Raw genomic sequence first — 11,256 nt, forward strand, 5'->3', positions numbered from 1 at the left:
TTAGGATCATATTAAGGAGCTACAGCATTTCACATTGGCCATGAGACATTTATCAGTGATAACTACTAGCTGCTATAGAGCTGGGCCAAGTTCAAATGAATAACCTAGAGATGAAAGGCCATGTATTGTGTTCAGTGAGCCATTCTGTTGCCTGAAACTGTGGACTTAGTGATCCAGGACTAAATTAAATAGAAGCAGTCCAATGAATGTTCAGTTTTACTCAGTCATCCAAATATATTATGATATTACAGCACTGTGGAGAGATATACTGTGACTGAGATAATTGTGACTGTTAATTTTCAACCTTGTTGCTAAAGGACATACCTCTGGAAATTATTACAAAGATGTAGGATTGCATTATTAGAAAGGCAATTACTTTTATTTAACTCCAGACTGAAAGGCAAAGGAATTTATGATGTAACTGTTTGATGTTATTTCTATAAAACGTGTTTGTTTCCATAAACAGGCACAAAATATATTCACATAGCAATGTCAAAGAATTATTGCAAATCTGGCTTGGTTCTTCTTTTTAGACAAAACATAACAGCATAATAGTGTGATGAAGATCTGGGTGGTCAATTTTAGTTTTTCTTCTTAAATATCTGATGGCACACCTGGTCTTCACATGTCAGTTCCTGCAGTATTAAAACAATTAGTAAACACATAGTGATAAAAGTTGTATTTTGCATACACAGTAGATCTGATCAAAATTACTACAGCTGAACCACTGCATTAAAAAGATATGCTTATGAAAAAGAGAACAAAATAAATAGTGCGTTATATGTAACCAAACAGCAGGCATGCACTACATGTTGCAGTAATTAGATTTTGATATTTGAGCTCTAAGAAGAATAAACATGAAAAATGCATAAAAGTTGCTCTTTAATGCAAGGCTTTTTCGTGCTCTGTTATTAGAACAATATAGTGTAAAAGTTTATAACTCACATGTTACCTCATAACTCATGAGAAGCAATGAAACAAGGAAATAAAAAAAAAAATGGAGGATGCCTTAAAAAGGTGAGGACATTTGCTTCAGAGGTATGCCCAGACATTTTTTCAGGGGCCAGAACAAGCCACCATTTTTGCCCAGTGTTGCAGCTGGCCTCTTAAAGATTGGCAGACCTGAACATTGCAATGCAGTCGGTTTGGTTATCATCTGGTTAGCCACCATTCCTGTGCCAAATAAGCGTTTGAAGTGAGCTGAGGCTGGCTTTTTGGCCAGCAATTGGCCAAGCCTGCAATAGACTTTCTGAAGACTATTGTAAGAATCTACTTCATCTTTTTGTTTCCACCAGTCGTAGGCTGAATCTTGGTGCCAGCATGTAGAACCTTTGTTAGGTTAGTTTTTGAATATGTGTTAAAATGGAGTTGAAAAGTGTAGTGGACAGTTGGCTTTTAGTTAGGTGGCAGATAGTGTTTTTTAATTAATTGCTTTGGTGTTTCAAGCATACAGACTTGAGGCAATGTGGTTGGCCATACCAACTGTCTGTAGGGTAAACTTGTGGAGGAGTACATAGCTAGATGGAAATCATGAGGTAGAACAATGAGTTCTCCTCCATAATCTGCATTCTGCACCCACCTTTTGTACCATTCAAAATTATTGTACCATCCAATCCATTATCATGCCCATTTCTTGATTGCTCTCCCAAGAAACTCTGGAATCACTATCATTATGTATCTATTATTTTGAAAGCTTTCTGGACTTCACTGACTGTGTATTTCCTGCACAGGTTCTTCTGGTCTCATTTGGACTCACCTCATTTATCTTTGGGCTCCAGCTTACTAACTCAGATATATGAATGTTTTGACTATTTTATTGTACTAGCATTAAATAATTGCAGTGTAGGTTGTTTGCAGGATCATCTTGTGTATCCAGAGGTTTCTGATCTGTATTGGAATCATCAAATCATGACATCATTAAGGTTGGAAAAGGCCTCTAAGATCATCAAGTCCAACCATTTTACGACATAGTATGCTAATATTTCATAGTGCTTCTTTTAGAACAAAAAATTAATATTTTTCTTCCAGACTGTCCATACTATTGGTTTTTTGTTTGATTATTTTTTTTTCCCTACCAATGATTTTATAAGAACAAGATGATGTTAGAGGTGTAATGTAACAAGAAGGGTTAATAGCTGGAGAGCAGTGGACTGGAGCAAAAAAAACCACTGCATGGTTATGACTTAGTTGGGAACAGGTGGAAAGAAATTGAGCATTCCTGAGTTGTAGCAGAGGAGGGATTTCCTTAGAGTTCAGAGATCAGAGCTGTCTAAATAAAGACCATTCTAACTCGAGCAAGTAACAACCCCTTTGAAATGGAAAGCCGTATTTTGTTGCAGTTTGGGTTATGTGCTATGTATCTGTATCTGTGCCCTTACCAGATGCAGTAGGTCTCCTTCAATCCAGTGCTTCCAGCCCCTGTTTTTCTTTTCACCTTTCTGAACACATACTAGTTTGTCACCATCCCAGGTCACTAGTGTCTGCATGAATCAGATAATTAACTCAGATACGTTAACAAGAAGTTTATGAATACATGAAAATAAGCTAAATCAAACAATGAGAAGACACAGATGCTTCCAACCATTCCCCATTTTCCTCCTAAAAAACCCCAAATGAACCATTCAACCGAAACCTGAATGCATTCAAGATGACAACAGTTTTTTGATATGAAGATTTTTCAGTGCTTTGTTGTCATTTCCATTTTGTTTCTTCTCATACACAAATACAAAGTGTTCACACTAACTAGTGAATTGCTGAGTGAATGAACATTCATCTGTGCAATGTACGAAAATTGTATTTTTCTTTTCTTGCTGTTTAAAGCCATTAATAAAAAAGTTTCATGAGTGAAGACCTGGCAACTCATACCAACTAGTGCCGTGCTAACACCTTTTCTAACAAGAGGAAGTGAATGTTAATATAATCTCATACAATACATTTATTTTCATGCACTTGCATGAAAGACCTTTAAAGAGATATGATCATAAGCTGGACAATGTGCTCTAGGTGATCTCAAGAGGTCCTTTCCATCCTCAACCATGTAATGATTTGGTGTGATTCAGAGTCTATGACTAATAAACAGGGTATGCTTATTCTTGTCTAGGAGCAGGATGACCATGTCTGTAAGGAAAAATTCTCTTTACAGGCTAAATTCTCTACTCAGATATGCTAGAGAACATTCAAAGCAACTTTGTTTGAATTGTTCTAGATTCGAATCATTGTACTTTAGGGAGACATTTAACCATGTGTCATAGGCAAATCCTCATCAGAGACCAGTTACAGTCAATGGAAATTCAGTTATTAAAAAGCACCAAGAGTATTTGGAGTTTAATTCATTTTCTAGTTCAGCACTGGATGATTTATTTCTCGTATGAGGGAGCTTTCTATTAATAACAAGACTAAACTCATTCTGTTTCAGTTAACTTCTTTCTTATTTACGGAATTTTTAAGCTACATGCTCTTTAAATTATCCATGCCTTCTTTACATTTAAATGTTGCCTAGCAGTTTTATTACCTTAATCTAACTTCAATGTGTTTGAGGCATTGTTTTGTTAATAAAATGACAGAAAATTCTTTTAGAGTAGTACAGAGAATAATGGCATAACATGCTTCTTTAAACTAAGAGAGGGGAGATTTAAGTTAGATATTAGGACAAAATTTTTCACCCAGAGGATGGTGAGGCACTGGAACAAGTTGCCCAGAGAAGTTGTGGACTCCCCATCGCTGGAGGCATTCAAGGCCAGGTTGGATGTGGCTCTGGGCAGCCTGATCCAGTGGTTGGCAACTCTGTCCACAGCAGGGTCGTTGGAACTAAATGATCTTTAAGGTCCCTTCCAACCCAGGCCATTCTATGAGTCTATGATTTTTCCTTTTTCCTTCTCCTCTTGTTAGAAACAAATAATATAATTTGTTTAGAAAAGATTATTAGGCAAAAATGATTCAGCCAAGTAGGGTTATAATTGTACAAGCTATGTTTCCTTCCTTCCTTCCTTCCAAATAATTGATAAATAAGAGGAGAGTCTGCAAGTGAAATGATTTTGCACAGAAAGGCAATAGCTTTGGTAGTGGTGAAGAGCACTAGAGGAGCATTAGTCTATGGATTTAAGGAGTGATGTAACTAATGAGTCCTTAGATCCTTAGTAACTAAAGAGATGTTGGAGCAGTATTTTAAAGCATAAACTCTGTCACAGGAATATGTCCCACTCAGTGATCACTGGAGAAAGCGTTAGGCAGAAAATTTAGAGATAGAGATATTCAGGAAACTGGGAAAAAATGAGTCTCACTATTTGATGTCTTGCAGTGCCATGAATGAGAGAAAATTTGGAAGAAGTCATAGGGATTACACTGCACAAAGTTAGTTTGAGAATGAAAAGTGATCCACAGTGAATAAACAATGTCTTCTGTTAAATTTGTACCACTCCAGTGAAGGATGATGTGAGTTCCAATGTAAACATATCCTTTATGCTGCCAATTTCCTGTGGCAATTGCCAAAACAAAACAGGTCTTGTTGACAGTGAGCTTTGATCTTGGCTTCTCAGAGTTTGGCAGCAAGTTCTGAAACCCTGTTTATTGAGAATATACTGATGGAAAAGACAGCATATGTTTGGAGAAGAGCAAGAGAGCTGAGAGGAAGAATAAAACTGGTAACTGACAAAAGAGTTGGGTAGATTTGGGTAGATTCTGAATGATGACGAAGACAGGCAGGGGAGGCAAGATTAGTAAAACTCTGAAGGGAACAGTCAGTGGAAATTTAAGATCTACTGGCCTTTCTACCTTTGAAAGTCTTGCTTAAGTATTTTACAGGTGAGAACGGAGTAAAACAGAAGCAGCAGTGATACAGAAACATGAAGCTGAATTCAGTAAGTGAATTTAATTAGTACTCATATGTACTGTTTTCCTCACTGACTTTCCTGATGCCATCTTATTTGAATGCCTTACAGGAACAGACTTAGCAGATGACTGTCTGTTGTAGGAGGTAGGGCACGGGCTAACACACAGTATGGTCTTTGATCCAAAAGTTTATTGTCCACATATCTCACTGAAAGATGTCTGAACTTATGGCCACAGTTTCCTAGGGGAATTTTGAGCTCAAGTTACTCCTATAATCCTAAGGACATTAAAGCATGCATTGCTGGGCCTCCTTGCCTGTCTACCACTGACAGTAGACCTGCCACCCATATCAGTGGTAGCTTTGGTTCTCATTTTTTTCTTGTCCCTTCCCAAAGCTCCCTGAAGGTTAATTAAGGACTGCAGGTTTATTTTTAACAGTGTCCAACTGTTAAACTGTCCAACTGAGGCTCAGCAGGCTCAGATTAAAAATACAGTGTGAACCTAGCCATTTAGAACTGAAAATTTCTATTGACACAGAGAAAGTCCTAAATTCAAAGGGATGAATTTACAGTTTCATTAAGGAAAATACATAGGTAAAAACAGAGTTTTGCTACTTTCTAAATACATAAAGGTGTATCATAGAAAAGCTAGAAAAATCCCCTACTAGAAAAACATATAATTAATGATTGTCCTCACGTATCTGAGGAACCGTCCTGATTTGCATTTATAATAAATCCTTGTAGCAGGAAGGAAAACTGTCTCAATATGCAAATTATTTCTACTTTATAAAAATCCCCTGATGTCTGTAAAATATTGGAGTTTTTTTTCATGCGTTCATCTGATGTTTGGAACTGCTCACTCCTGGTGCTGACTGTAGTGTACACAGGTATCAGGGACCAAATTTTTACCTTTACCACTCGGTTATCCAGTCCTTTGGTATGTTCTTCAAACTCCACTCCCACAGTGTAATTCAGTTCATAGTTTCTGAAAGTACTGAGTGTTTTGGTTTTAAAATTATCTCCATCTTGAATAATCTCCTTTGTTTGTTTCAAGTGTTTTGCAATCTTACGAGTTGCAAAATCAATATCTGCCAAAAAAAGAAGAAAAGATATTATCACAATTACAATTCCAGTATTTGTTATCCAAAATAAAAAACTGCAGCACTTATATTTGCACATAATAATAAAAAACCCCTTTTAATGTGGAACATGGTTCCACAAGTGATGCTTTTACCTGCAAGGTTTTGCAGAGAAAAAGATAATTTCAAATAAAAATAGTCTTGTGTTTGCAAGTAGTTTTTCAATTTGATGATCTTCCACTGAATAAAAAATTATGTATTTACAGGATATCTGTGGAAATGCTGCAAGCAGATCTACAATATACAACCAGTAGTGAATAGATGCTGGCATGTTAAATCACCCGAATCTCCAGGTTTTTTAGAGAATGTGGAATAGCGGAGACTATCAAGACTGACATTGCCATTTTGGTGTCACTCACACATGAAGCTGTGGGATGCCAGGAATGCTATTATCATCTTAGGCCTGGGAGCCATTCCCTTTCCTACGTATGCATGTAGCTCCATGGCCAGGAGGCGTATGAGAGTACTGGTATGTGTCCTGTAGGGTTACAAATGTTGGCCATCCCCAAAAAAAGGATCTTAGAATAATGTTCCTTTTCAGAAAATAATCATGTTAGAATTAGTATGTAATCAGGGGAATTTTGGCATGTTACTTTTATGATGAACACATAGTCTGTGGGAGAATACAAGAGGTTAATTAATTTTAAAATAGTGAAAATCATGCTAATGAATAAAAAAGAAGCCATCAAATAAAAGCCTGAATTATCTATTATTGTTAGACATCAGAGACAGAAATAAATTGTAGTTTAGATGGTAAAAGGAGACAAATTCAAAGTCGAAAGTCAAAAAAGTGTCAAACTACAGCATTTGACAGTTCCTGTTTAGTATTCTGTCAACATTTTATGCAGTACTGATCTCCTTATCATCCTTATTTTGTTCGTGATGAACACTAACATTATAATTTAAACAACTGCTTGCAACTGAATGCATTGGAAGTTACCAAAAGGAGAATATATATTACCATGATGACAGTTTGCTCCAGACAATCCACCTAATGCCAGCTGCATTACCATCTGCAATAAATATTTCTGACCAGCTGGCAGTGAATCTTATTATAGTGCTATATGCAAATGAAATAATCTCACATGCTTCTGCAAGAGTTTGAAAAATGGTTTTGGTTTGTTAGCCATCCTTTAGTGGTTTCGCATGTGAGTTAATCATTGTCAGCTCAGCAATGCCACATACTAATGGAACACTTTTTCTTTTGGTAGATTCATTATACTACTTGTGAAGTACTAATCGAGTTGAGTAAGAGGATTGGCTTGAAAAAAATTGTGACTTTTTAACATGGGGAATAATGTTCTTGTTCAGTATTTGTATTCAAGACTTCTTGGGTATATTTTATCTTCTGTGTTGGATTAAAGGTATCTCTGGGTCTGATTTATAGCCAAGTAACATAAAATTTAGCTCTCTCCGAGGAAAAAAAAGTCTAGACTTCTGAAGAAATACTATTTCTGACTAATATATTAGTCTTGTAGCTCCTGGAGAAAAATCAGGGGAGGTTTTATTAAAGCATGGTTTTCATAACTACATTTTGAACAATATAAGCAATAAAAATGATATATTGTTCTATTACAGTAGATTAAAATACTTTGTAACATGTTTATGGTAAAATCAAAGTTTCTGGCTTAAAGGGTAGAACTATTCTTTAATTAAAGTATCGAAATGCATATGCATTAATTAAAAGGATGGATGAATTTTAACAAACCAAAACCTCAGTGTGCTTTTAACCTGAGCACTTTAATACTTAAAATATCAACCACATGTAAAATTGTGAGAAACAGATTAGAAGAATATATTTTCACTCTTCCATGTAATTTCTTCCCATTCTGAGAATCACCTATAGCCATATGCATCTTTGCATTGTTTTTGGTGTAGTTTTTTTTTTTTTGCTAATTCATTGTCAGTTTTTAATTTTTATAACTTATAGTATATATATGCATGTATACACAAAAGAATCATGATGTACATATGAAGGGTCAGATCCAGACAACTGGTACAAATAGCTCTTTCATCCCAATCAGTTGCTGTTGTTCTTATTGGGAAAGTAGTTTGAAAATTTTATCAGAAAGTGTACTCACTGGTTTTGAACCACTGCATTGTTTTTATAATCCACATCTTTGTAAGTAAATAGTTTGGAACCTGAGCGAACAAGTTCTTTAGATCTCCATGAACTTGACTCAATACCTTTTGAACAAAGCACAAGAAGCTACAAATCTGATCATGACTTCTGATGAAAAGTGCAACATACTTTGACCTGAAAAAGCTCCTGTTATCAGCATGTCTTACCGTGTTGTCATCTCCTGTAGAAAGGCAGAGAAATAAAAGCAGCAAATGCTGAACAGAAGATAGAAATTAATGACTACTAGACTGGGAATGAGAAGTGTATAGACCCAGGGCCCTTGAGGGCTAGCAATTGTAAGCATAAAAATAAAATGTAGGTTTGATTTTTGCCACATGCTAATTTATAATTCAGAGCCAGCCAGACTCCTCCAATCTAGGTTAAATTAGCCAACTCTAATGACTACTTTTCTTGTATAAGTTTTATAGACATCATGTATGATCAAGGAAACAACCGTCCTTTATGCTCTTCATCTGTGATGTAGTAGAGGTGGGAGGAGATTCCCAGTTGTAAAGATTACACTTCTCATATATGTATAAATCTAGCTCACATGTTTTTTGTGGTTTTCAGAATGCAGCTATATTACTACAGCAGTGGAAAGGTAATAACTGTTTTTTTGATGCCAATCCAGAGTGTATTGAAGAAATTCTTGAGAAATGTTGATGTCTTCTATTATTTCTTCTTTTCAGCAAATTAAAGATCTATTTCTCTGCTAACCTAAGTAGAAGAAGGATTTCCTGCACACTACTTGCATAATCATAATGACCTGGAGCAAAAAGCATGTGCCTTTACAAGAACAAAAATACTTGAAAGGCAATTTATATTGAAAATAATAGGTGCAGCAAAAGCAGACATCTCTCATAAAATTATTTCCAGACATAAAAATTGAGTCTGTCAGTACGGGAAAAAATAAATCTACAAACAACATAAACTTGATACCAACTGACACGGATATTTCTTGCATTCAGTTAACAGTGTTTTTGTTATTCTAGCATCTACAAAGAGTATGCTTAATATCCTATACACTGGATACACACACTATAGCTATCAGGCCTCTAATGATAAAGAAACTAATAAAGTAGTAAAGTTGCCTAAAGAGCATAACGTCTCTTTTTGCATGTGCACATATATTGTTATCAATGATGGTCATAGCCAAGTGAAATTAAGCTTAGTTAACCATGTAAAAATATGTTTAAGAACTCCTGTGACCTAAGTCTCCTTGCTGTGTAAGGATGACTCCCACAAAAATTGTCAGAAATATCTGCCCATTTATCTTCAAATGCTTTTAAAGGCTTTTGTCACCTTTACGATGCAACTGGTACATATAATTTTTACTAATTCAAAACACTAATTAAGTAGTAAACACTATTGTTGCTTTAGTGATATAGAATGTCCTGTTTCTCTTTAGCAGAGTCAACCAGGTTGTGGCTTGATTGTTACATTAAGTATATACCAGTAACAGAACAGAGCTTCTGTATCTGAAAGCCTGGTTGGTTTGTTTGTTTCTTTTTTCCCATCTGTACCTGTTTTTTCATTTATCTAAATAAAGACTATTATCTTTGGCTACAAGTCTTCTCTTGCTTATATACTTAGATCAATGTAATTGTAAGTACATTACAATTATTTGATTTTTAATGTGATTAGCAAAAACCCTTATGCTACAATGCACATTACAGAAATATTATAATTATTTTTTAGGATTTTACTTATAATTGAAACATTTTCTCTTGATCTCTATATAGTTAATATTTTTTCATTTACCTAAAGCAACCATGTAGCCTTCAAAGTTTTCATTGGTTTCCATTTCCCATGTCCCATTGTAATCAGCAGGCATGGTGGCAAGAGCTTAAAACCAACTTCAGATCAAAATGAGGCTAGAAACAGGATCTAGTAAGAGAATGTTTTATAAACCTTTTCATATCTTTTTTGTATAAGGTTTATGGTTTTCTAGATAATACAGTTAAAGGGTCAGAGTGATAACCCTCAAAAACTTTGCCTTCATTAACAAAGTTCAGTTGAACAGCTGGCAGACAAGGAACACTTTCTGAAATATGTAGTAATACAGGTTATAATTTTACAGTGACCTTTGTAAAGGTCACTACTAGCTATTATGGGATACCTTTGAAACATATTGAACACAGTGGCAAATTGTACAACACAGTTAAAATTTTCAAGGTGAATTCTCTTTTTCAGTTCCTTTTTATGTGTCACATTTCCCTGTGAAGAACCAATCTTACAGATCTAACATACCCAGAACTTGCATTTAAAATGCATGGAAATCTTGAATGTGCAACAAATGCAAGGCAGGGCAGAAAAAGGAATATTTCTGTTAGAAATATTTGTGTTTTCCTTTGATTTTCAAAATATCTACATACCAATAGCTGCACTTATACCAACTGCACTTCCATATTTTTGTTTTAATTTAACAGCAAGTTTAGCAAATGCAAAGTAAATCAAAATAAATCATAATTAGTATCAATCCTACTGTAAAAATGTTTTTTTAACATAGCAGTTTGTGCTAGAAAGCTATTTTTCAAACAGCAGCATTACATGGTTATGGGGAAAAGCACAGATTTCAGTTGTGGAAATAAGCACACTCAGAATGTGTCTGATAGAATAACTGAAGTGATCAAGAGTCCAAAACTCCTAGCTTTTCTTTCTCTCTTCTCTATTTTTTTTTTTTAATGGGAATATGATTAAAAATTTTACTAGAAAAGTATTAAGTTTTAGAACTCCAACTCAGAAATTGCAAAATTGAAGAGTTACTGATCTTATGATGTCTTCTGTATGCTTTCACTTTGTTAAAATTTAATGTGAAATTCCACAAATGCTGAAAAATTATACGGGGATTAAAAAAGAAAAAAAATAAAAAGTTGAGAGTTTCTGGGAGCTGAGTTCTTAAAATGCTTTTGCGTGATACTTAAGGAGCTAATTTAAGAGAAGGAAAAGAAGTATCTATAAGAAAGATGAGGACAAACTTTTTATCAGGGCCTGTTGTGATAGGACAAGGAGAAGTGGTTTTAAACTAAAAGAGCGTAGATTTAGACCAGATGTAAGGAAGACATTTTTTACAATGAGGGTGAGGCCAGGTTGGATGGTGCTCTGAGCAACCTGATCTAGTGGAAGTTGTCCCTGCTCATGGCAGGGGGGTTGGAGAAGATGACCTTTA

At 35.2% G+C, this 11,256-nt stretch overlaps 1 protein-coding gene across 1 annotated transcript; it reads right to left on the reverse strand.

Moving 5' to 3' along the window:
• Positions 1–416: 416 nt before the first annotated feature.
• RBP2 (retinol binding protein 2) lies at positions 417–9,976 on the reverse strand. Its single transcript, XM_010172716.1, has 4 exons — positions 9,849–9,976; positions 5,736–5,914; positions 2,379–2,480; positions 417–635 (listed from the first exon to the last, which is right to left on the reverse strand). Exons 1-4 carry the CDS (start codon positions 9,919–9,921, stop codon positions 582–584), a joined length of 408 nt encoding a protein of 135 aa, XP_010171018.1. The 5' UTR covers positions 9,922–9,976; the 3' UTR covers positions 417–581.
• Between the last annotated feature and the right edge of the window lie 1,280 nt (positions 9,977–11,256).

This window comes from Antrostomus carolinensis, unplaced genomic scaffold (assembly GCF_000700745.2).
Source record: "Antrostomus carolinensis isolate BGI_N321 unplaced genomic scaffold, ASM70074v2 scaffold22587, whole genome shotgun sequence".
In the NCBI taxonomy this organism is placed as follows: Eukaryota; Metazoa; Chordata; class Aves; order Caprimulgiformes; family Caprimulgidae; genus Antrostomus; species Antrostomus carolinensis.

Excerpts from the sequence above, each read along its gene's own strand:
- RBP2 (XM_010172716.1), bottom strand. The coding sequence starts at position 9,921 with ATGCCTGCTGATTACAATGGGACATGGGAAATGGAAACCAATGAAAAC. Across the intron at positions 2,481-5,735 it reads TGGATAACCGAGTGGTAAAG|ACACTAGTGACCTGGGATGG; the intron begins GTAAAAATTTGG and ends TGATTCATGCAG. Across the intron at positions 636-2,378 it reads AAGGAGACCTACTGCATCTG|GAACTGACATGTGAAGACCA; the intron begins GTAAGGGCACAG and ends TTAATACTGCAG.